Here is a 27,100-nt window from a genome sequence, read left to right as displayed (position 1 = left end):
ATGAGGCACGGGGCAGGGTGCCAAGACTTTTTTTTTTTTTTTTCTGGCAGCACCAACAAATGAATCGGTAGCCATTATCTCATCACAACTATTATCCGCCAGTCAGTCATCATTTCTCAATGGCACTCTTCACCTAGAACAATAGTTATCTTATCAGTTAGCAGCAGAGATACAATCACACAGATGCACACTGTGTCACAATCTTGGTTTTATCTGCTTCTGTAATGTGGCCCTGTTAGCCGTTGATAGTTGTATTGGCTTTGAGGACGAGCTCCTACAGTGAAGTACTGAAAGTTGTCACGCATACTGTCAAACAGGTAATGTATGCAGACCTTGAGTTATGTGTGTTTTTTATGAACTCAGATGAATTTGGCGCTGCAAAACAGATCAACCTTTTAAAGGAGGAGTCAGCGATTCTGGAGAATGCTTGTTGTCAAAATCACTTTGAGTCAATTTCTCCTCATGATCCGCAACATGCCCTTACTGTGCATCAGAGCACACACAGTATGGACAGCTAGATATTAATGTATAGCTTACTCCAACTTTAAAAGCCTTTTATACATTATGTAGCATTTGCATAATTATGTTCTAAGCATTTTGCAAAAAGGCAAAACTTGCATGTCTAGGACTAGGTCATCATTTTCTATATATTCAATGCTAAACATTCCTGTTCACGACTCACTTGAACCAGCAGAATAACTCAATATTATTTCCTTCAGAGATAATCTGTCATATATCTTCACTCCTGTATCTGATCAGTTTTGTTATGAGGAAATAGCACCAATAGGCTACAAGTGCTCATACAGTACAGTATATAAGAAAACAGCCCAGCCCATACCTGTCTCTAGAAAACTCCCAGCGTGGATCTTCTGGAAGGTCGTACTCAGGGATTGGGTCATCGTGACCGGCAGAGCTCCGGCGGGTCGTGATGCGCACCAGTGGTGTACTGGAGTTCATGGAAGAGCTGGAGTCAGCTGACACCTATAGGACCAAAGGGATTGGCTGATCAACGCAGTCTGGGTTCATAGGTCAACTAAAGCTCCAAGGCATCGCTAGAGGAGTCCCCATTGAATGTGTATATACGTGCAACTTGACTGTGTGGTGCGGTATTTCAATTTACTAGCAATGTCAATAGGTATAGGCTATGGCACACTTTCGGTGATAATTAAGAAGTGAGCGACAACAAGTCATTTTTGATGGATGCGTGTGTGAATGCTTCAGCCCTCGCCACCGACCGTCCCCAGGGCTCATCTCTCTCCGCCCTAACCTTACCTTGACACAGGAACCAGGCATCTCAGCAAAGTGTAATGCAACACTTTTTTGCACATTTTGGAGTGCGTTCCCCCTTGAGGGAAAAGCATTGGCTCACACAGAGAGAAAAAGGAAAAAAAAAATCTGGCTGCATTTCTAGGCAGCAGTTCTAACTTGCTCATAAATAATTGTCTTTGAAGTAAGTCTGTATGTATTCTTTTGGTTTAAAAAAAGGAATTACTATTCTTTCTTTTCTTTATCAACTTTTTTCTATATTTTTCAGCAATAGTCCTAATTATTTGTTATTTTTTTTATTCAACTTTTTTCAATAGTCTTATAGCTATAGGCATATTTTTTTTCTTTTTTTTTTTTTTTTTTTTTTTATCGGTCTTGTATTTCTGCAGCAGGTCTCCAGCATGTGTGTGTGTGTTTGTATTTTTCTCCTCTAGGGGTGTTAGATGCCATTAGAACTCTTTATCTACTTTCTGTTACCTGGCGGCGCAGAGGGATCTGCTTGCTGAGCTTGTGGACGGCCGGCTGGTTGCCAAAGTCGGGTTTCTTTGCGGTGTTCCTCATGCGACAAATCACCACGATGCCCACCATGCAGGCGATCAGGAAGACCCCAGCGCAGTATATCGCTATCTCCACATAGTCAGGGGACAGAGGCCCTGGGGATTCCTCCGGGGCTGAGAGAAAAAATATAAAAAGGTGAGCAGTGACACAGACAGTTCGAGGAAGACTCTCACACAGACACACACACACACACACATACACATACACATACACACACAAATGGGTGACACACTGGCGCAATCTTAATTTCTATAGACACACATCATGCGTATCAGACAGGCAAACAGACTCTCTGGAGATGACTCATGCGTATAAGTAATCATTGGTAGGCAAACTAAACCGAAATGATTTTGTAGCATTCCTCCTCTCGCTTTGATTCCAAGAGTACCAGCACACCTACTTTCTTTCTTTTATTTATTTATTATTTTCATCTGACAGGCCTTTGTAAAGCTAAACTGATTTCAAAGCCAGTACAACAAGGCCTTGCATATGTCTGCATTCTGTGCTAATGTTGGAGCCACGCGAGCACAACACAAACACACACCCACAGACGACGGAAACAATGCGCGCTTCACTGCCGATCGCAAACAAGGGAGAGCGGTGTCCTTCATGCCTCTATATGGTGTATACTTCCTGTTGGGGATATGGGCTGAGTTTGCGTGGATGCGTGTGTGTGTGTGTGTGTGTGCGTGTGTGTGTGTGTGTGTGTGTGTGTGTGTGTGTGTGTGTGTGTGTGTGCGTGCATATGTGTGTGAGTGCTATAGAAATAGACTGTTCCATAATGCATAGCCCTCCAGATCACAAACAAGGCTCTTGTGCAGCACAGCCAACCAAGTATCGGTCAGCCAGCTATATGTAAGTGTACTCTACATGTTAGGAACCTTTCTCCTCTGTGCCTTGTATCTGCTGGTCCAGAAACCACAGCGCGCACACGGAAGCCACAGCCTCGGAGGCGCCATCGGTGCAGATAGAGCACATCAATGACAATAAATATTACATGTTACTCCCAGAGGAAATAGCTAGCCTGTGATCATTATACTGTATTGTTTATAGACTAAACAAAACCATCATCTGGTTTACCAGATTAAGGGCCGGGGGATTGGCTAATGGTTGAGGGCTGCGGAAAGTCAAGGACTCTCATCGATCTCATTTATTTCCTACGCTACGTTTGGCTCAAACTGAAGCATAAAACATAGGTCTGTTTATCCCGCAGTAAACTTGGGGCCGACTGACACTAAGCTTTATGTATTTCATCCTTCGGTATGCGTAATTACAGGCCAGACATACAGCGACGGACATAAATAGGATCAAACCAGTTGATGAATGAGAACGCACAAGTAGACAAACATTCATTGTGTAGAAGCGGAGGGGAGTTGGTTTGGCTCTGATAATTGAGAAAGCCAAGCCAGCGACTCGCGGCGAGCGCTGAGCTTTACCTTTCCATCTTTATTTCGAGGGAGAAATAAGGATGTTTAAAAGAAGCCAATTATCAGAGCCAGGAGAAGGGGTGGAGGGAAAAAAACTGATTTGATTTTTTTTGACATGCAAACCCTAAATGTGGTACTGAAATCTTTTCCCCCCCAAGGAGGGGGAGAGACATGTAACATAAGGAAAAGAGAAGGCGGGCAACAAACCCCTCCTTTTTGGAGTCTAGAGACACTTGAGCTGCCCTGGGAACTTCACTTCCGTCTCAAAGTTATAATAAGTCGTCTGCAAACGACCCCTTTATCTGTTCTGAACTTTCAACAGTTTGTCAATCCAGATGATAATATAGAGCATATGCTCCCTGTTCTTACGTTACACTGTCTTGGATGTTATTCCGTGCTAGTCCATCCCAGTAATATAATATTTCAGCTGTGTGTCTCCGACTCCGGAGGGAGGACTTGCCTTCCGCAAAGGTCATTGAAGTGACATAATCCAACCATTTAAAAACGAAATGCAGAGATAAAAACAAAATAAAAGGAGAAGACAGCATACGAGTGTATATACCTGGAAGCACCGTCAACCAAGCAGTGTGAAAGGAGATCCCAATAGAATTACCCGCCAAGCACGTATACTCCCCAGCCTCTTCAAATGTTACATTGGGCAAGTAGAGAACTTCTATCTCCTTATCTGTGGTGTTAACACCTGCCGTCTGGGGAGAAGAGGGAGAAGAGGAGGAAGAGGAAAAGAAGAAAGAGAGGGGTTTAAGATAAGAGCAAGAGAAAAAAATAAACAAGACCCAAAACACCAAAGGAGAGGAACAAGAGGAGGCTGGATGACGTCCATCGTCGAGGGTCCCGTCTAGAGCAAAGGATGCTGGGAAGTTTCCATGGTTGTAGAAAAGGAGAAGGATTTATAAACAAACACACAGTGAGAGTATGCCACCAAAACATGAGGGAAAAATAGAACCAGTACACCAAACTGAAAAAAATTAATAAAAAATAAAGGTTCCCGTCACCCAACAGACCCTACTAATAGATGCCAGTCTAATGTGTACATTGGACTGGATACATGCACCAACAAATAAACATACACAGAGAACATGGAGAGCACTGCACTGCAACACCATCTTGTCACAGCTTGAGAGTCAAAAAAACAGACACTAGCTGTGACAATTTCAGTGTCTATAGGTATGCAGCTCCAAAACAGTGCTTCCATGGCTGCGCTAATATCGGCAGCGTAGGGGAGCAGCTGAAAACACAAGGGGTGAAACATAAAGGTAAGGACACAGAGAAGATATTTGGATCACCAGGACCACCAAGAGACCACCAGCAGGAACCACCAGAGCACAGCAGGATCGAGGAGGGACCAAGCCCAGGGAAACCACACCATGGAGTAGGATTATGGGGTAGGATAGGGGTAGTGTAGGTGGGATTTGGGATTCAGGTCTCAAGGGTTTACCTGGGACCACCGTGAGCCAGCCCGACTGGTTGGCCTCGCCTATATAATTGGAGACTTTACAGATATACTCCCCAGCATCGTCCTCCGTCACGTTGTGGAGCGTGAGCACCTCCACGTCGGAGCTGTTAATGCCTGAACGCTGCAAATACACACAGATACACACTTAAAAGACATGGACACGTAAATAAAAGTATATAGGGCAGACATCATGGCTTACTGTAAAGCTAATGTATTTGTATCTGAAAGAAAACCACCAGAAGGCCAGCATGGAAAAGACCTAGGGGAGGGAAAAGCTCCTATATATGACATTTGACGTTGATCCGAAAAACACCTAGAAATAAAGAAACAAGAAATTAGAATACAATCTGAAAGAGGAAGTGGGGGGGAATGTACCTTTAACACTCTGACGTAGGGGTGTCCATCGGGGCCGTAGCGACTGCCGTTCTGCATGATGTGTTTGAGCCACTGGATGTGAGGCTGGGCGTCGCTGTACACCTTGCAGACGAAGCGGGCATCCTCCCCGAGGTGCACGGTGGTGTTGGCAGGGAGACCGGCCTGGAGAATGGGCCGGTGAGGGGAGCGTTCTGTTGGGAAAAGGCAAAGGAAATGTTATTATTGAGGGATGGCTGTGTATTACTTATAACAGGTGTGTGGACCGATAGGGGAAGTGTAAAAATTCCCTCATATTGTCACATGGTTAAAATCAGATTTTTTTTTAGCATGGTTGAGAGTTTTATCTCATCTAAAAGCAGAACTTCAAAAATTCCCAAGTGTGAATTTTGTTTTTCCCAGCAGCCCCTGGGCTAAAACCATGATGGCGTTGTTGCCTCTTGTCTTTCTTATCTTAGAAACATTTAGAGGCTTTTACACAAAACAAAGCGAAGAAGATAAAGAGCTCAGGTGGAGAGGGACTTCCATACTATGTGGTGTAAATATTGCATGCGCGTAGGTAAGGGGGGGGGGGAGGAGGGGTTAAGCAAAACTATGCGCCACAGACAGTCCTGGATGGTGAAACACCTTCATAGCACCCCTACGTGCCCGGCTATCTGCATTCTTTTACAAGCAAACATTTGGCCTGCGAAATCCAAACAGAGCGAGACCATAGTTGAACAATACTCCCTTTCAAACACTAACCCCGGCCTTCACAAACCGCACTGAGGAGCACACCAACCCCCACACACTGACAGCCACCCCCCCCTCTCTCACACACAAATACACACTCACGCACAAACTTACTCACAGGGAATGACATCACTCCACCTGGTGCGCTGCATTGCCTTTCCAAGACAAAGCGTTTAAGGTAGGTAGGCAGGGAATTTATCTGTGTGTGTGTGCATGTCTGTGTATGAGGTCGGGGGTGTGATGAAGGGTGGAGGCAAAGGTTTAAGAAGTAGGACTAAAAAAGGGAGAACTAATTGGCAGGGTTAGTGAGTGAAGGAAATTAAAAGGGATCAACTGATGGAAAGTGAAGCAGAGACTTCTTACACATGTCTGTCTGTCTGTCTGCCTGTCTATCCTCCACCAACTTATTGAAATCTGTCAGATCAGATGATTCCCACCCCTCCCTCCCTCCTCCACATTCCTAGGGCTCATCTTGTTTATTGTTTTTCACCCTCCCCAAATCCCCCTCCTTCTTCCATCTTTCATTGGCCTTCTCACCCACTCAATCTTTCCCAAACAGAGAATAGGTGATCAGCTTCAATCTCAACAGTCCGTTGCCCAATGCTATACCAAACATAATACTGTCCGACATGATATATGTTTACTAAGACAGGCAAAAAGGAAAGAAGCAGTCATACAGAGAGAGAGAGAGAGAGAGAGAGAGAGAGAGAGAGAGTGTGAAAGAGTGAAAGAGACATGTTGGCAAGACGTAGGACCTTTGGAGCTGGCATTTGTTAAAGATTCATTCCAACAGTTATTATGGCTGATCTAAATGTTAGCCGGAGCATTTACCGACATTTCGGACCCAATGACAGATCGAGTGTGCCGTGGGAGAAAAATAGGCCACGTCATGTTGATGGAGAAACACCAAAGGCAATTAAAGTGTGTGGAGCAATTTGAACCCCAAACTTGATAGAGGATTAACTTTGCTTGTGCGTGTTTGCATGTGTCTGCATGAGCAAGTGCAGAGAAGGTCCTTCAAGGCCGATCGACCTCAAACAGCTACACTTAAGGGAGAGAGGGCATGAAGTAAAACGGGAAAGTTTTTTTTTAAGAGATTTGGAATATATACGGGGTAATCTGAGCTACTTTTTACATTTGCTCCCCTCTAAGCGAGCTAAAATGATTTATCACTCAAATTTACACATTTCCCATTAATTCAGGATGTGTTCTAGAAATGGGCATTAGCAGAATTTTTTCAAGACAAAGGGCAGTGAAAATATGATTGTTTTAAAAAAGTTGTCATGTGGCTCACTTTACCCCAGCTGTGGGGTAAACTGAGACAGACCAGAAAAATCAAGGGGGTAAAGTGAACCAGCTGGGGTTAAACTGATCCACTTACTTTTTCCACTCTGAAACTACCATAACAACACATATTGTAACAGTTAGAATCCTGAAAGCTAGCCACACATTCCAGAACTAATGTCGGAATAGTAAAAGAATGATGGGGTTTGGTCAATTAAGCAAAGCAAATTTGCAGAGACAGTGTCTCACTTTCCCCCACAGCATTTGGCTCACTTTCCCCCACAGCATTTGGCTCACTTTCCCCCACCACCACTATTTGAGAAAAAACTACCTCTCTTAGCATTTCAGGCTAATCTTTAGTTAATATCATCACATGGTTTTTATATGTTGGTAGTTCATCAACACGTATGATAGAAGTTTTTCTACGTGAATACATTTGCTTTGGCACAACAGTTGATTAAGTTGACAGCAGGAAAATTTACTTTTACATGCAAAATACCTATTTTGGTGAAAAAAACATGCTTACCACAGCACCATGAGGTCCTCTCTTTCAGGGCCAATGGGAAATGAGAGGGGCTTGAAAACATATATCTCACATGACCACAAATGTTTTCCGTTGCCTAGATACAGGGGGTGGCTCACATTACCCGATGCCTCAGATTCCCTCGTTCTCCCCTATATATATACCCTCAAACATATATTTCACAATAGTGGTTTCCAATCTTTTTAGTGTGACCCTTAAAATAAATTACGTTTTCCTTTTAAAACCTCTCAGATGGTTTCAATAATCTCGGGGCTTAGAGGTTCACCAAAAAGCAAACATTAGAGCAAACTCCACAAACTGAAAACAGACTTGTGTGTCACAACTTTGTTTTCTCTTCTTCGCTCTGCCATTAATCATGCCATGACCCCTTTGGATTTATTTTCGAACCAATTGGAGGGGCCCGACCCCTAGGTTGGGAACCACTGGATACAAAGCAGTTAAAACTAGCTCCACCTCGAGCCGCTACGATAGTAAAAGGCTGCTTTAACATTGACGTATCAATATAAACAATCTACAAATGTCATACAGAATAATATACTAGTCACAGGGGAGCCTTTACTCTGATACTTTTAAGTATAGATTGCTGATGATAGCTGTCCTTTTCCTATAGGGTAAGATAATGACTGACTTAACATGGAATTGTTGTGTTGGTATTCTTTGTTAGATAAAGCCAATGAAGAGCGGACCCTGCGATGCCTTTTCATGTTTTGCTGTAACCAATATGCAGTGACCCATTTCAAAACTCAATCCATTTATCAGTTAAGTCATTAGTGGAGAAATTTGATGGCAGGGGTGTTGTTGGAGATAGAGGCAGAAAGAAGCCTATAAGGAGACGGGCCCATCATAGGCATTCCATGGTATCCCATGCGAGACTGGTGAACTCTGGGTAACCTGGCAGCTTGGCACACAGAACCCTAAGGGTCAGGGGCATCCACAGAAAGAGCCCGGCATGGCACAGGATGGCATGCAGCTAACAGACAAAGTAGCGCACGGCCACTGAGTGCCACCGTTCTGATTGAAGGAGCCGACGTCTGTTTTGACTCCTCATTTGTGTCCGCTTGTCATGTGCGTCTGTCTGCTGGTGGATGTGTCCCACTGCCCTTTCTCCAGAGGCCAGCTCGAACCAGAAAAGGCTGGTTCCCTGATAAGAAAAGCCTTTTTTGTCTCTGTGTTTTTCCCCCCTTGTCCCCCTCTGCTCACACTGTCCACACCACCCCGCTATAATGGAGGAAAATGAGGCAAGAGGTTGCAGCGGGCAGTGGCTGCAGAGCCAGACATGGAGGGGGTTTACTGCTCTGCAATAAAACAGAACAAAAAAACAGAAATATGCAGTCTGAAGGAGAGCTTTAGCTAACTCCAGAGGGGAGCAGCAGAGCAGGGGCCGGAGTTGGGGAGCATGTGTGTGTGTGTGTGTGTGTGTGTGTGTGTGTGTGTGTGTGTGTGTGTGTGTGTGTGTGTGTGTGTGTGTGGACCTACGTGTATTTGTGTGCATGTACCTATATACGCTCATTGTGTAAAAGCCCTCAGGTATTCACTCTCCATCTGATATAAGGAAAATAATACTCCTTATTACTACCATGGGGACTCTAATAAAAACAGAGGTATGTAATTACAGTAGTTCCTGCCCAGGACAATGGAGACAGTAGGAGAATAGTTCCACATACACACACATAACACACACAGCTGACCACTGGCCCCTAAATGCTCCTCTGTGAATCAAACTGCTGTAGTCGCATGACTGTCTCTGTTATCTGTGCCATATTGACCAGACTTTAGAAGAATAACTGTGTCAGGTAAACTTTGATGTGTAATGATTGCTTGTGTGAGTGAGGCCAAAGGAGAGCGGAGCCGCATCAAATTTGGGCCAAAGTTGCCGTCTGCCGTCACACAAAGCACACATGCACACATTGATCAACTATCTTTAGCCCTCTCCCCCTTTGTAGTCCACCGCCACCAATCGATTCTGCAAACTGGGCAGAAAAACACTCTTTGCTTTCTGTGCTCCAAAGGTCATAATGAGGGGTTGACTGAGTTAAGTCTGGACCTGCTTTTGTTGTATTAGTGCTGAGGCCAGCACTCTGTGTCCCCGGAGAGTGACACTTAACGATCACCCGCCACCGGATTAAGTCCCCATGACAACTCAGTTGACCTTAAAATGGTCAGTTCACCCAAATCTGCACTAAAGAAAAATATTTTTTCCACTTACCTGTGGTATTTAGTCATGCAAATACTTTCTGTTTTATTAGTCAAGGCCGTGCTGCTTAAATCATGGACAGTTGCATTTGATCAAACTGGACAATGTGTTTCCTTTTTTCCAGAAAGAGTATCCCTGTTGCTCAGGATATCCTGCAGACTTTACTGTCAGCAATTTTCTACGGGAAATATTTCTTCAATAAAAACTAGTTCCAGCAGTCGCTTTAAAGACAAAACAACCTCCGGAAACAACTACATTCTCTCACAAGACTACCTCATACGCACACTGGACGGTACATCATAAACACATCCTAAATTAATAAAAAATATAAAGATGCCAATATCGTATAAACTAATGGAAACTACATTAAAACTGTTGACACATCTTGCATCTTAAGCTTCCACACACTTGGCAGCGCTCCTTGACCTGCACCTGCAATCTAGAGAGCACCTGGGCCATCAAACGGAGCATTCACACGCACACACACACACACACACACACACACACACACACACACACACACACACACACACACACACACACACACACACACACACACACACACAATTCTGACTGTGAGAACTCCTTCCGCTGGCCTTCCCCTCCTCCACATCTCCGCTCTGCCTTTGTCGGCCCCACAGGTGTGCTGTGCTCTGAGTGTGTGTGTGTGTGTTTAGTGCATGGTACTGACCTACTACGTCCAGGGTGTAGGTGTGATTGATGGCTCCAAACTCGTTCTCCACCAGGCAGGTGTAGTTGCCCTTGTCTGATGGCACCACGCTCTCCATGATCAGGGTCCAGTGCTGGCTACGCACCTGGGTACCAAAAGGGAAGGGTTTATTTGTCTTGTTACGAGCGGAAGGATACACCCACCGACACACACAGCAATAAACATACGAATGCCAAAGAAATGCAGGTGACGTTAAAAAGACATAAAGAGTAAGGGCTCGGTTGGAAAAATATAAAAAGAAAAGGACGAAAGACGGGAGCCGATTTTCAGCGTGCTGGAAAACCATATTGAAGCTGCTGACAGGCTAATTCTCCCAGGATGACTCTACTACATCGGGATATTTTTCTTGATTCCCTGCAAATTACATCAGCTGCTGTGAAAAATAGCCCCGGTTACATTATTGGTTTTCATCATTCCGTCATTTTGGGAATTTTGGGAATACTAGGAGAGAACTGGATAAAATGGAATTGGATACAAACAACTTTTACAAAGGTAACACATAAAGACAGTCTCCCATAACTTCCCTTTCAATTGTCAAATTCTTCTGTCACTCAGTGATATTGTGGGTACTAAAGCCCCACCTTTTCAAACAAACGTATTCAAAATGATTTGCACAAAAAAATAGCTTCAGCTCTGTGTGGAATCCACAGGTGTGAGCAAACAATGGTGTTTCCGTCTGCACACTTTAGGAGAGACTGTAGCCGCTGCTTGTACAGGCCTACATTTCACACAATGGAGAGATTATGCCACAGGGCTGGGCTCAGGTAGGGCTTTTGTCCGGCATTTGTTGACAAAGAGAGAGAGAGAGAGACAGAGAGAGAGAGAGAAATGAGCTAGGCCCCACAGTGTATCTGACAGGCCTTCACTGTATCGTTTCCGCCACACGTCGGGGGCTGCTTTTTGTCTAGCGGGCTGTTACGAGGCCCGCTGAAAGCCGAGGGGAAGCGACATTAGCAGCTACATCAACATAATGTGCTCCTTAACTTTCCTGGCACGGAAAGATGTGTTTCCCTCATAAACTGTCAGTCATTAACCACCAGCAGACTCTTTTCATGAATACATCTCACAATGGACAGCCATTTTAAATTGTTATTCTACTGTATCAGTGCAGCTCTAGCATATACACTAAATGAAGCTTGTTTTGAGGGACACAGACAGTGTTGAATTGGGGAGCAAAAGGAACTAAAGTGCAATCCAAAAAGACTTCCTATTCGAGACAAGTTGTAGTTGTTTTCAGGTGTTTTTATCCAAAGAATGAAATAAAACAACCGCGCTAGCTTTACTTTCCCATGACATACGGAATCAGGTATTTTCAGCACATATAAATCACCTCCGACTGTTTATTTCCCAAAACGGGGCTAGAGCGAGAGACATATCCATCTTTCTTTCCAATAATTAGGGGAATGCAGTGGAGTTAATTTATAGTTTTAATTTTGGGTCCAGTTTGGTTTTCCTAATGTTATATAGCCAAATAAGTCCTTAAGCTTAAACTTTTAGCAGCTAACCAACAGTGCTTGTGTGTGTGTGTTTGTGTGTGTGTGTGTGTGTGTGTGTGTGTGTTTGTGAATCACATAACAACAGAATCACAGGCTGGAATCACGCACTTAAAGTCTCCAAAGCAAAAAGCCAGTGGGACCTGTTCTCCCTGATTGAGTTACCTCAGCATTCTCAACTCATTTCAACCCTGACGCTACCTACTTCCTCTATACGTTACTGTCCGGGGGCATTTAACCCTCAAGTCCTGGGCTTAAGTTTCTTAATTGTTGGGGATTGGGAGGGGGGGTGGGGGGGGGGGGTAGAGAGACCATGTCCAGTTACAGTGAGAGGAGCCTCTGCAAAGTATCCTGGCGCGAGAGAGAGGAGGCGCACGGATGAGCAATTCCAATTTCACAGCAGAAACCCTGCCCCGCGTTTCCTCTGTCTACTACTCTGCTCCCGTCTCTCCAGTCAAGGGTGGAAAGGGGGTGAAAGGACAGCCAGGATTGGAAGAAGAAGAAGGAGGCTTTTCACGTCCCCCTTGTAAAATACATTCACCGAAAAAACGAATGTCCGGGCGTTACTGGAGCACAGACAGAAACAGCAGTAAAAAAGTTTTTTTTTTAAAAGCACTAGAAGTCGGTGAGTCGTCATAAGAAAAAAAAAAGTATGATGTATTGCTGTTGATCCTACCTTATAGCCTCCCATGCGGTCCTCTTGGCGGAAAGGCCTGCTGTTCTTGAGCCAGCGCAGCTTGGGCCGGGGGTTGCCTCCCGCGGCACAGCGGAACTTGACTGTGTTGGCAGCTGGCACGGCGTGAAGCTTCTTCTCCATCTTTGCTGACGAGGTCCAATACGGAGCGCCTGTGTGCAAGAAACAAAACAGTTGCTGTTCAAGTCAGGGTTGAGATTTTTTTTCTAATCATGTCCTCGGTATTAAGAGCATTTGGCTTCAGGGTTTTTTTTTTTTGTTGGAAATACTGGCTGAGGCTGATATACATGGAAGCGTGACTGCAGAGGAGCCAAACCTGAACCATTCCTATCGCTCCCTAAAGATCCCCCCACTCTCTCCCTCCTCCTTCTCCTTCTCCTGACCCACCGTCTGCATAACACAACCCAGAGCTCCACACTCACACAGTTAAACAAAAACACACACTTTCCCCTGTAGGCTCAGCAGGGTGTTGTAGAAAAAAAAAAGGGGGGGGGGGGGGAGACATCAGCTCCGAGAGGGTTAGAATGTGCCTGGGCGTTGCCAAGAGGGGTAACTAGACCATCACATTCAATTTCATCTCATTCCCACTTTGCAACTATTTTTTCTTCTTCTCCCTCCTCCACTTCCTCCAATTACCCATAGCTCCCCCTGTTTATCTGTCCGTCACTTTGGCTCTAGATATGGATGGTATGCATAGGCCAAGGGGGAGGGTTTTTGCTTATCGCACCCGTGGAAAAAAATCATTATGTGCCGTCAAGGGAGAAAATGAATGTCACGTTTAACGAGGTATTTCAAGATTTCTGGACAACGCTCGCTCGTTTTTTTTTTTTTTTCTGGACAGATTTTTATCCACGCCAAACGGTTACCGTTTTTTCTCCTACTGAAATCCGTCACCTTCCTTGGGTTTTTGCTCCAGTCCCTTGGTTCACAATTTTCTCCTGAATTCTGTCTCTTTCAGTCAGCTGGATTTTACTCTGAGCCCCCACACCCCCCTTTAAACACACACACACACACACACAACCTCCCTTTCACTCTGCACCTGGGAGTGTGATTGCCTAAGCAGATGGGGCTCGGAGGGGAAGAGGAACTCAAAAGCCAAACAACAACCAAAAAACCATCTTCCACACACAATCACTTCCTCTCCAAAATAGCGGGAGTGTGCAAGTGCAGCACACAGAGGGAATACCCATAGATAAGAGACCACTACTGACTTGTATGTGTATGATCCTCAAACATAACTCTATGTCCCTCGAGAGTGTTTTGAGCTTCAAGTGCCCTCCCCCTCTCCACCCTCTGTCCAATCTGCATACTATCAGACACCTCCCCACTACTTTCTCCTGGCACGCACGACCGGACAAGTCGCGCATACTTGGATAGTAAAGTCAGTAAACAGCGCTCTTCCTTCCTGAATTGGAGGCATGCATGCGCCTAAGTGCTCAAACTATAATTAGTCATCCTCTCCAGCCCTCTCCCTCTCTCTCTCTCACTATCTGCATTTGTCTCTTCCTGCATCTTCACCTTTTTTTTGGTCCCCCCCCCTGCCATTTCTCAATGTCCATTTCCCCTGTCACCACTCCATCCATTCAGACAGAGACAGATTAGGTGGAGACCGCCTCCCGATTGCGAGGGCCCGTCCGTCTCTTACCCAGAACGACCCCCCATGACCCCCAAAAAAGTGTCAGCCGGGGGTCGGAGCAGGAGGGTTGGCTGGGGGGGACTTGAAAGGTGAGCGGTGCTGTTTCCCATGCTCTCAGTCCGGATGGGGCACCGCACTTCAAACGAGACGACCCCTCACTCAGACTAACTCTCTCTCTGTGTCTCTGTCTCTCTCTCTGTCTCTCTCTCCAGATGAGGCCAAACTCTCACTGCTGGGCCAACTGCTGCTGCTGTGGACTCCCGGAACCCCCCCCCCCCCCCCACCCTCAAAGCCCCCTGCATCCGGATCCCCCACTCACACGGCTGTTTATCCTAAGCTGGCCCGGGGTGAGCTGAGGTTATCTAACTCCTTAGCTATGAGTAAAGTCTTTTTCTCTCTCTCTCTCTCTCTCTCTCTCTCTCTCTCTCTCTCTCTCTCTCTTTCTTTCTCTGTCTCTAAGATATACTCCGGAAAGCTAAAGCCATCAGTGACCCCAAAGTAGTATTTCAACATCTGAATTTATTTGTTGTTATGCTGTGTTGTCCTCCTCTTTCCCGGTATCCAGGCAAGCTGAACAAGGTAGCGTTGTTCAATGAATTATTAGGGCCACCGTTGGGGAAACAAAATGAGACTTTGAGAATACAGTTTCAAGGAAATTGGTCCTGTGAAAACCATGTTTTTAACAAATGTCAAGCAAAACCTCCTTGTTTTTAGCTTTGTAATAATGCAATTTAGCTAATGCAAATAGTTTAGGTAGCTTATTATTGTTATTATTATTGGCTCTGAAACCTAAGCTAACAATCCCACACAACTGTCAGATTTTGATTCAAGTACTGTTAAAAACCTGATTGGTTTACAGAAATACGTGACATCAGCTTTTTCCAACAAAGTCCCACCCACTTCAGACAAGTGAGTTGAGCTCATGCGAAATAAAACAAAAATCACTGAAATCATTGTTGTGAAATAGCCAAAACTGTACAAACTTTGGCAGAAAATTGCGTGTTCATTGCGAGCCCATTACCAAGTGTGAGAAGCCGACTGGGTCAGTAGGTTTCCGTGACCTTTTATTTCCATAAAAAGGAATATGACTTCATCTTAGTAGTATACATTTTTTTCTCATAAACTCACAACTTTACGTAATATAACTTTATTTTAGAAATCTCTCCTTTGTTTTTCCGTCAGTGGCCATATTCTCAAATTTACTGTTACAAGGAAGTCTTTTTTTTATTTTTTCACGTCAGCACCCACTTAACTATAGAAAAACAATTCACAAGTGCATTAGCTGCATGCTATTTGTTTCAGTCCAAATATCTGGTCGTGAGTTATATTCATCTGGTGGAACAAATGTATTCTTCCATGCAAATCCTGCAGCTTCGAATAAAGAGAAAAGGCCCAATGACAGTGAGATGATGATGTGAAGAATAATGTGCAAAGTCGTAAACCTGAACAGCAACAAATCACAGAAGCTCCACGAGGCTCTATAACTTTATGGTGACATCACACTACCTTCCACCAGCACCACATCCCTTTCCTCAACACAGCTAGCCTCCCAGTTGAGACTCGTCCATGTCTCCTCCAATAACACCACCCAGTGCTGACGATGGACAAACAGCCCTTTTTTTTAATCACTGGCTCACGTTGTTCTTCTATGCAAAGTCAAAACCCCCAAAAAAGTGCTCTGTTTTCTTCAGTGGACTGATGCCCAAACCATTCTGGGTGCTCCAGAAGAAAAAGGAAAGCCACGAATATAAAGCTGCATCCCGCACTCTCAAATCTCATTCTCCCCCTCCCTCCCTCCGCAACATGCATCCTCTCTCCCTCGCTCCAGTCCTCGGCACTGGTCCAAGGCTCCACGGCATGCTCAGAGAAGCGCTGGTACTGCTCCAACAAGCCTCCCGCCCCTCTCTCTCTCTCTCTCCTCCCCCCCTCTTTTTCACCCCCTTCTCTTAATAATAATCTCGGTTTTGAGTTTTTCAGAAACGCACACGGCGAGAAAATGCAACCGTACGGCCAGAACAGCTCTCCCTTTGTTTTCCAAAACCGCTTATTACCACCAGAATGGCTGGATCTTTTCCCTTCTCTTCCATTTTTTCCTCTCCTTGTTTCTCTCTCTCTCTTTCTCTCTCTCTCTCCCACATTTAATGGATTTCAGGCAATTACAGTCAGCCCAAAAGTGGAGGAGGAGGAGGAGGTGGAGGACTCGCCAGTGAGAGCAATGTGTGTGGAGAATTTCAACAATATGTGGAAGCCTTAATTTTTCCAGTTTTTTTTCTTCTCCATTAAGCGTCATGTGTATGTGAATGCATGCAAGCGTGCACATGTCTGCATAAACAAACTTGGGTAAAAGCTTTCTCTTTTACACACACACACACACACACATACAAACCCATCAGGTGGGTAACTCAGTCCAGATGGGCGTCTTTTATAATGGATGAGTCCAGCTGACTGACTGGCTGGCTGGCTCCATGAGGCCTGACTACCTGAGGGACACTAGCTGGGAATAGGAATGTAAGGAATCTCAAACACCCACACTCACTCACACACACACACACTCACACACACACACACACACACACACACACACACACACACACACACACACAGACACACACACACACACACACACACACACACACACAAACACACGCTACACAACACACAACACACAATGCAAAAAAACTCTCCCAGCAGGGCATGGCGAGGAATGCTTAGGTATAGAGTAGCAGATATGTGGGTGCAGAGCAGAGCTGACATGAGTTTTGGCTTTGCTAACAGCTGTCTCCTCACGACCATGAAAGCAAATGGAGCATCCGCTTTCTCTCCTGCCTTTAGTCATAGTGGCACAGATTGAGGTGTGCTCATAGGCTATGACAACGCTCAATGGATTATTTCACTCAAAAGTTCATGTTGACACACTGTGTGTGCATTTGCTATTCTTTGTTCTTTGGTTGGGCCTAATCTATGGGAGTTGGTGAGGAAAGGGAGCGCATCATTCACCAATACTCACTTATCTGCTCTCCGTCCGCGCCTGTGTCCTCCGATCGCTCTGTGTCGTCTTCATCATCCCCCGACGAGATGGCATCTGCACAGAGTAACCACGGTTACTGCTACCCTCCTTTTTCCAACGTGCACACACACTTACAGTATTGCATGCAGAGGAGTTGAAGAGTTGAAGAGTTTTGTGCGGTCACTTTCTCACGTACAAATTTGTATGGAAAGTGCTAGAATGCGGCTCTTTTTGGAAAAATTGGACTTTGTGCTACTGTGGTGGTTGTAAACACACACACACACACATGCAATCACACAACAGAGAAGAACACAAACAATTCATCCCTAACCCTTTCATCTGCTCCATGGCCATTTTTTCCTGGACTCTAGATACATGCTCAGTCTGACCCTAACCTCAATCCTGACCCTGTCTTCTGCCCTGACCCACCTGTGACATTGACTATGAAGCAGACCGTGTCTTTGCCCACACTGGTGCAGGTGTACAGGCCCGAGTCCTTGGGCGTGGCATCGCTGATCTGCAGCACCTCCTGTTGGATGACGGTGCGGTTGTTGGCGCCCAGTGAGCTGCCGTCTTTGGTCCAGACGATGGTCCCCGTGGGAGGCAGGGGGCAGCTCAGCTTCAGCAGCTCCCCCGGGTGCAGTGAGCACACCGTGGGCTTAGATATGTGGTATTTGGTGGATGCGTCTGCAGAGCGGGGGGGTGGGATGGGGGAAAGGGTTGAAGGGTTGAGGGGTTGAGTGTTGGGTGATAGAAGGCAGAAAGAGGAGCAGTTTGGAAGAAGAGGAGGAGGAGGAGTAAGGTGCACAAGAAGGATGAAAGAGAGGAGGTGGGAGAGGAAAGAAACAAGTCATAGTTTAGGAAAACAAAAACACCACATGACCCCCAAATGGATGCACTTTATGAATCAACGTATGCAGGAGGAGCAAATACAGAGAAAATAGGAGGCCCCGCTTATTTTACAAACCATCACACCAAAATATCCTTACCACAAAACTCCCCAAGTCAGTTATTTGAAATTGAGTCCTTTTGATAGCACTATTCCATTACCAAGTGTGATTGGCGTTTATAGATTCAGAGCATGCAGTTATACGGCCATAGCAACATGTGTAGAGGAAGGGGGGACCCTTTGCGAGCAGGTGAGAATTGAAAGAAAAAAAGAAAGAAAAAAAAACACCCCTCCCATCACCTTTCAGAATATATGCCAAGCAGCCTGTGTGTGTGTGTGTGTGTGTGTGTGTGTGTGTGTGTGTGTGTGTGTGTGTGTGTGTGTGTGTGTGTGTGTGTGTGTGTGTGTGTGTGTGTGTGTGTGTGTGGGTGAGAGAGAGTGAGAGTGAGAGTGAGTAGGAGCAGTACAGCAGATCTCTGCAGCCTAGAAAAAGCTAAACTCCAACACATTTGCCCCATCAAAAAAGAAAAGCAGCCAGAAAGGGCAGTGGGTGTCAGGTATGGGAAGGGAGAAGGTGTGTATGGGGAGGGGAAGGGGAGGGGGGTGGTGGGGCACCTTGACCTGGCTGTAGCCCTGACTCTTCTGTTTCTCATCTATCACTTCTTCTCATTCTTCCATAACATAGGCCATGGAGGATCTATTCAACAACCCCTGCACAGGCTCTGCTGGGCCAAGGCGGTGAGCAAGAAACTGTGCTCCACTCCAAAATGCATAAATCCTTCACTTCTGGGAGACAATCCAAGTCCGCCTGTGAGTGAATATGTGTGTGTGTGTGTGTGTGTGTGTGTGTGTGTGTGTGTGTGTGTGTGTGTGTGTGTGTGTGACTTGTACGACTGCACAGAGAGAACAAGGCTTCTGCCATATATACCGAAGCCGATTCCAATGATCCTGAGGTTCTTGCAGACGTTTTTACACACACACACACACACACACACACACACACACACACACACACACACACACACACACACACACACACACACACACAGACACACTCACACACACACAGCAAAACCCATACTTCCATGCGCAAACGAGTACATTCACTCAACCCTCAAACATAGACAGATCCTGAAAACTCTTTACAACCATCCACGGTGCAAAAACACACTTGAGAAATTCCAAGTCCTCTTCATTGCAGTACAAAAATGTCCAATAATGTGTGTGTGTGTGTGTGTGTGTGTGTGTGTGTGTGTGTGTGTGTGTGTGTGTGTGTGTGTGTGTGTGTTTTTCTTCAGAAGGAAGTGAAGGAAAAAAGAGGTGTTAATAAAGATTTAAGGGGGGGGGGAGTAGCAACAATGGAAAAAGCATATGAAAAAGCCAGGGATGAAAATATCTGTGTGTGTGTGTGTGTGTGTGTGTGTGTTAGACTGAAGGCTGATAGGTGTAATTATAGAGGCAGCGGCACTCCCAGCCTTTTCCTGTACCTCTGTGCAACTTTTCAACACCACCAGTCCTCCCCCCATTATGCGCCCACCCTACGTGTGTGTTAAAGGTAAAGTATACACACACACACACACACACACACACACACACGCTCTAGCCTCCACACAGGAAGGGAAAGTCATTCCGCCAGCATGATCCAGCGATCGAGGCATGTGTGCGAGCCTCTAAACGTTCCCCCTGGGCAAGTAGACACACACACACACACACACAAACACACACACACACACAACTACAGTTCCTTTATTGTCTTTTTTCTCTCTCTCTTTTTCTATCCTTCGATGGCAACCGGAAATAATTAGCCCCTCCTTCACACACACACACACGCCCTCCCCACACAGGTGTGAGTGTGTGGTCTGATAAGAGGTGGAGCTCCTGTGCGCTGATTGATGGGACTATACCACTGCCTTTGCTTTACTTTACTTAGATTTCATTATTGCTGTTTTTTTTCCTTTATTGTTTCACTCACGGATTTTATGAGATTTAAAAGACGCTGTAACTACCGGGGGCACAACCTAGAGTAGGTGTCTAAGCAGGAAGCTAGCAGGTACGGGCAACTACAAGATGTTGGGCCCCCTCGATGAGGCTGACGAAGCAGCACAACACCTGGAACATACTCACACACTCACTCACTCACACACTCACACACACACACACACACACACACAAGCACACACACACAGGCTACACTGTCTGTCAGCATATTGAACAGAAAAAGAGGTCTCTGATAGGCCTTTCACACCGCCGCAAAATCGGCGCTAATTCTGGGCTTGTTCGGAGTTAGAGCCAGTGTTTTGGTTTTACACCGCCAGAGAGCCTGCTCCGGGCCGTAAAAACCGGGGGAACTCATACCCCAGGATTGAGCAGGGTTTGATAAGAACTGCTTGCGCGAACGGCTGGGGGAGGGATTATCCTGACCAACCAGAGCAACTCAAACCTCATGCCCGCCATATTTAAAAACACCGCTACTACGAGACGTAAACATAACATAATTACCGAACGTAGCGATCAAATTGACCGGCGAGAATACGCTGTATGGGTCCTGTTTGCTTAAAGAGGACCTATGATGCGTTTTGACTTTTATGACCTATAAACGTTGTTATGATGATTCATAGTCATGCTTAACCATACTAAATTATCAAATAATGACTTACATGCATTTCGACGTATTCCCTGCTGACCGTCTGGGGTGTCTGTGCAGAGCACTAAACACTATTCTAGCCAGTCGAGAAGTCACGTCTTCAAAGCGGTCTACCCTTTCATAATTCGTGACGTCGCATAAAAATTTGTGACGTGACCACGCGGATGTTTCCATGTATGGTAATGCTGTCACTTCCCTGTTCGCGTCTGCCTCGCGCCCTTATAGGTCCATGCTCGCGCTTCCCGCCACTGAAAGTGTTCCGGAAGGAAGGTAACCAATCACAACAGAGTGGGGTTTGCAAGAGGGGGGGAGGGTAGCGGAGATGGCCGATGCACAGGCGGAGGGAGCGGAGATTGCCGAAGCACACACACTCAAGTGTTGACAGGAAGTGCTGGATCGCCAAAATAAGAGAAAGAGCTTCCCGAAAATCTACATAGTTTTTTGTGATGTGATTCGTGTCAGGTTGCTCTATAGCAGTGTAAAACAAGAAATTAAGACCAGAAAAGTAGTATAATAGGTCCTCTTTAAGAAAGCAAAGCGAGAGCCAACAAGTGTAAAAATAAGACGTATTCGCCGCTGTTGTTGTGCTTAAAGCTAGCGTTAGCTTTAGCGATAGCCACAAGAGCAGCGGCGTCGGGTGACGTACACACACGTTTACAGTGACGTCATGACGTTGCTCTCTTGCCGGCTCCATGGCTGTCTCCGGTCGATGTGAAACCAACCGGTTCATAACTGGGATAAGGCTGTAACCAGTTTTGAACTGACCCCAACACCAGCCTGGAACTAACTCTTGGTTCATTTTGGTGTGAAAGGCCTATGAGGTGCTTACTAGAAAGATGATACTCATACAGACACATGGATTGCTTGCTAATAGCTAGCCTGTGATCATTATACTGTATTGTTTATATACTAAACAAAACCATCATCTGGTTTACCAGATTAAGGGCCGGGGGATTGGCTAATGGTTGAGGGCTGCGGAAAGTCAAGGACTCTCATCGATCTCATTTATTTCCTACGCTACGTTTGGCTCAAACTGAAGCATAAAACATAGGTCTGTTTATCCCGCAGTAAACTTGGGGCCGACTGACACTAAGCGTTATGTATTTCATCCTTCGGTATGCGTAATTACAGGCCAGACATACAGCGACGGACATAAATAGGATCAAACCAGTTGATGAATGAGAACACACAAGTAGACAAACATTCATTGTGTAGAAGCGGAGGGGAGTTGGTTTGGCTCTGATAATTGAGAAAGCCAAGCCAGCGACTCGCGGCGAGCGCTGAGCTTTACCTTTCCATCTTTATTTCGAGGGAGAAATAAGGATGTTTAAAAGAGGCCAATTATCAGAGCCAGGAGAAGGGGTGGAGGGAAAAAAACTGATTTGATTTTTTTTGACATGCAAACCCTAAATGTGTGGTCTGAAATGTTTTCCCCCCCAAGGAGGGGGAGAGACATGTAGCAGAAGGAAAAGAGAAGGCGGGCAACAAACCCCTCCTTTTTGGAGTCTAGAGACACTTGAGCTGCCCTGGGAACTTCACTTCCGTCTCAGAGTTATAATAAGTTGTCTGCAAACGACCCCTTTATCTGTTCTGAACTTTCAACAGTTTGTCAATCCAGATGATAATATAGAGCATATGCTCCCTGTTCTTACGTTACACTGTCTTGGATGTTATTCCGTGCTAGTCCATCCCAGTAATATAATATTTCAGCTGTGTGTCTCCGACTCCGGAGGGAGGACTTGCCTTCCGCAAAGGTCATTGAAGTGACATAATCCAACTATTTAAAAACGAAATGCAGAGATAAAAACAAAATAAAAGGAGAAGACAGCATACGAGTGTATATACCTGGAAGCACCGTCAACCAAGCAGAGTGATAGGAGATCCCAATAGAATTACCCGCCAAGCACGTATACTCCCCAGCCTCTTCAAATGTTACTTTGGGCAAGTAGAGAACTTCTATCTCCTTATCTGGGGTGTTAACACCTGCCGTCTGGAGAGAAGAGGGAAAAGAGGAGGAAGAGGAAAAGAAGAAAGAGAGGGGTTTAAGATAAGAGATGCCAGTCTAATGTGTACATTGGACTGGATACATGCACCAACAAACAAACATACACAGAGAACATGGAGAGCACTGCACTGCAACACCATCTTGTCACAGCTTGAGAGTAAGAAAGAGTTGTAGAAAAAAGTCAAAAAAACAGACACTAGCTGTGACAATTTCAGTGTCTATAGGTATGCAGCTCCAAAACAGTGCTTCCATGGCTGCGCTAATATCGGCAGCGTAGGGGAGCAGCTGAAAACACAAGGGGTGAAACATAAAGGTAAGGACACAGAGAAGATATTTGGATCACCAGGACCACCAAGAGACCACCAGCAGGAACCACCAGAGCACAGCAGGATCGAGGAGGGACCAAGCCATGGGAAACCACACCATGGAGTAGGATTATGGGGTAGGATAGGGGTAGTGTAGGTGGGATTCAGGTCTCAAGGGTTTACCTGGGACCACCGTGAGCCAGCCCGACTGGTTGGCCTCGCCTATATAATTGGAGACTTTACAGATATACTCCCCAGCATCGTCCTCCGTCACCTTGTTGAGCGTGAGCACCTCCACGTCGGAGCTGTTAATGCCTGAACGCTGCAAATCCACACAGATACACACTTAAAAGACATGGACACGTAAATAAAAGTATATAGGGCAGACATCATGGCTTGAAGCTAATGTATTTGTATCTGAAAGGAAAACCACCAGAAGGCCATCATGGAAAAGACCTAGGGGAGGGAAAAGCTCCTATATATGACATTTGACGTTGATCCGAAAAACACCTAGAAATAAAGAAACAAGAAATTAGAATAAGATCTGAAAGAGGAAGTGGGGGGAATGTACCTTTAACACTCTGACATAGGGCTGTCCATCGGGGCCGTAGCGACTGCCGTTCTGCATGATGTGTTTGAGCCACTGGATGTGAGGCTGGGCGTCGCCGTACACCTTGCAGACGAAGCGGGCATCCTCCCCGAGGTGCACGGTGGTGTTGGCAGGGAGACCGGCCTGGAGAATGGGCCGGTGAGGGGAGCGTTCTGTTGGGAAAAGGCAAAGGAAATGTTATTATTGAGGGATGGCTGTGTATTACTTATAACAGGTGTGTGGACCAATTAGGGGAAGTGTAAAAATTCCCTCATATAGTCACATGGTTAAAATCAGATTTTTCTTTTTTTAACATGGTTGAGTTTTATCTCATCTAAAAGCAGAACTTCAAAAATTCCCAAGTGTGAATTTTGTTTTTCCCAGCAGCCCCTGGGGTAAAACCATGATGGCGTTGTTGTCTTTCTTATCTCAGAAACATTTAGAGGCTTTTACACAAAACAAAGCGAAGAAGATAAAGAGCTCAGGTGGAGAGGGACTTCCATACTATGTGGTGTAAATATTGCATGCGCGTAGGTAAGGGGGGGGGGGGGGGGAGGAGGGGTTAAGCAAAACTATGCGCCACAGACAGTCCTGGATGGTGAAACACCTTCATAGCACCCCTACGTGCCCGGCTATCTGCATTCTTTTACAAGCAAACATTTGGCCTGCGAAATCCAAACAGAGCGAGACCATAGTTGAACAATGCTCCCTTTCAAACACTAACCCTGGCCTTCACAAACCGCACTGAGGAGCACACCAACCTGGCTGTCAGCCACCCCCCCTCTCTCTGCCACCAAACACACACACACACACACACACAAATACACACACACTTACACACAGGGAATGACATCACTCCGCCTGGTGCGTTGCATTGCCTTTCCAAGACAAAGCTTTTAAGGTAGGTAGGCAGGGAGTTTATCTGTGTGTGTGTGTGTGTGTGTGTGTGTGTGTGTGTGTGTGTGTGTGTGTGTGTGTGTGTGTGTGTGTGTGTGTGTGTGTGTGTGTGTGTGTGTGTGTGTGCATGTCTGTGTATGAGGTCGGGGGGGTGTGATGAAGGGTGGAGGCAAAGGTTTAAGAAGTAGGACTAAAAAAGGGAGAACTAATTGGCAGGGTTAGTGAGTGAAGGAAAATAAAAGGGATCAACAGATGGAAAGTGAAGCAGAGACTTCTTCCACATGTCTGTCTGTCTGTCTGCCTGTCTCTCCTCCACCAACTTATTGAAATCTGTCAGATCAGATGATTCCCACCCCTCCCTCCCTCCTCCACATTCCTAAGGCTCATCTTGTTTATTGTTTTTCACCCTCCCCAAATCCCCCTCCTTCTTCCATCTTTCATTGGCCTTCTCACCCACTCAATCTTTCCCAAACAGAGAATAGGTAATCGGCTTCAATCTTAACAGTCCGTTGCCAAATGCTCTTTTGCTAATATCTAACAAACATAATACTGTCCGACATGATATATGTTTACTAAGACAGGCAAAAGGGAAAGAAGCAGTCATACAGAGAGAGAGAGAGAGAGAGAGAGAGAGAGAGAGAGAGAGAGAGAGAGAGAGAGAGAGAGAGAGAGAGCGAGAGCGAGAGCGAAAGAGACATGTTGGCAAGTCGTAGGACCTTTGGAGTTGGCATTTGTTAAAAATTCATTCCAACAGTTATTATGGCGGATCTAAATGTTAGCCGGAGCATTTACCGACAATTCGGACCCAATGACAGATCGAGTGTGCCGTGGGAGAAAAATAGGCCACGTCATGTTGATGGAGAAACACCAAAGGCAATTAAAGTGTGTGGAGCAATTTGAACCCCAAACTTGATAGAGGATTATCTTTGCTCGTGCGTGTTTGCATGTGTCGGCATGAGCAAGTGCAGAAAAGGTCCTTCAAGGCCGATCGACCTCAAACAGCTACATTTAAGGGAGAGAGGGCATGAAGGAAGACGGGAAAAGTTTTTTTTAAGATATTTTGAATATATATATATATATATTATATATATACGCTCATACATATATTTCACAATAGTGGTTTCCAATCTTTTTAGTGTGACCCTTAAAATAAATTACGTTTTCCTTTTAAAACCTCTCAGATGGTTTCAATAATCTCGGGGCTTAGAGGTTCACCAAAAAGCAAACATTAGAGCAAACTCCACAAACTGAAAACAGACTTGTGTGTCACAACTTTGTTTTCTCTTCTTCGCTCTGCCATTAATCATGCCATGACCCCTCTGGATCTATTTTCGTACCAATTGGAGGGGCCCGACCCCTAGGTTGGGAACCACTGGATACAAAGCAGTTAAAACTAGCTCCACCTCGAGCCGCTACGATAGTAAAAGGCTGCTTTAACATTGACGTATCAATATAAACAATCTACAAATGTCATACAGAATAATATAGGGGAGAGTGGCCTAAGTTGTGCATTTTGGAAGTTGTGTCACCCCTTGTTTCTAGAAAACCGTGGAAGAAATTGGAAATGTGACCACATATTTAAGAAGAGCCATCCATTTGACTCATCCTGTAAAAAAGGGAGACACAAGGAATAAGATATAAGCACATTTAAGCTCAAAAAACTGTGTTTTGCCTTTCAAAGTAAAATTTCCATGATCAAGGTTTTTTGATTATTGTGTCTGAACACTTATAGACAAGTTTGAAAACATTTGACACATGTTTTAGTGCTTTGGTATGCTACATTTTGAGTCTATACAGTTAGCACGATGTCAGCCCTAAATTGCTGCATCATGCTTATTATCCAAATTTCTGGGATTGGGGTGATTTGTGCCAAAGGGCCTAGGTGAGTTATAAGTAAGTAAGTAAGTAAAATGTATTTATAAAAGCACATTTATGACAGTTTGCACTGTCCAGAGTGCTGTACATAGTGCATTCAGTAGGTAAACAATGAAGGTAAAATAACAATAACCAAAATAAAAGACGTAAAGCCCATGCATCCACATAAACACAGATAGTAGTGCAGAGGTAAGATAGTTAATGGGGAGGAAACACCAGGGTGTACATATGGGTTTTGAGCCTTGATTTAAAGGCAGAAATGTAGAGGGAATCACATTTGTCAGGTGGCAGTTGGTTCCACAAGCACGGAGCAACTAGTGCAAAGTACATTTCTGAGAGTTGTGCCAGTGGCATGGCTGTATACGCTGGTCACCAAAAGAAAGTGATTGTCTACAGTAGCTCAGAAGAGAGTGACATCTCAATTCCACTTAACAACACCACTGATGAGAGTTCAGATGGCCAGAAAGATGGTGATGGTGACTTTG

The 27,100-nt window shown here is 45.3% G+C and overlaps 1 protein-coding gene across 10 annotated transcripts in view; it reads right to left on the bottom strand.

Moving 5' to 3' along the window:
• The window catches only part of fgfr2 (fibroblast growth factor receptor 2), a 57,323-nt gene that overhangs the window by 13,459 nt on the left and 16,764 nt on the right, over positions 1-27,100 (bottom strand). For 3 of the 10 annotated variants that reach the window (XM_080036941.1, XM_080036939.1, XM_080036942.1), the window contains exons 3-12: positions 23,826-24,016; positions 22,790-22,934; positions 17,841-18,098; positions 17,412-17,486; positions 12,751-12,920; positions 10,543-10,666; positions 5,101-5,291; positions 3,814-3,958; positions 1,738-1,937; positions 839-981 (exon numbers count right to left, since the gene is read on the bottom strand). In XM_080036941.1, the coding sequence (XP_079893067.1) occupies positions 839-981; positions 1,738-1,937; positions 3,814-3,958; positions 5,101-5,291; positions 10,543-10,666; positions 12,751-12,920; positions 17,412-17,486; positions 17,841-18,098; positions 22,790-22,934; positions 23,826-24,016 (1,642 nt within the window). Of the gene's footprint in view, positions 1-838; positions 982-1,737; positions 1,938-3,813; positions 3,959-4,707; positions 4,847-5,100; positions 5,292-10,542; positions 10,667-12,750; positions 12,921-17,411; positions 17,487-17,840; positions 18,099-22,789; positions 22,935-23,437; positions 23,577-23,825; positions 24,017-27,100 lie in introns of all 10 variants that reach the window. The other 7 variants (XM_080036943.1, XM_080036946.1, XM_080036944.1 and 4 more) reach the window with 6 other exon arrangements.

The sequence above is a fragment of the Ammodytes marinus genome (genome assembly GCF_949987685.1).
Source record: "Ammodytes marinus genome assembly, chromosome: 11".
NCBI lineage: Eukaryota > Metazoa > Chordata > Actinopteri > Uranoscopiformes > Ammodytidae > Ammodytes > Ammodytes marinus.
The sequence above is the reverse complement of the archived record's forward strand: the minus strand, read 5'-3'. Positions and strand labels throughout refer to the sequence as shown.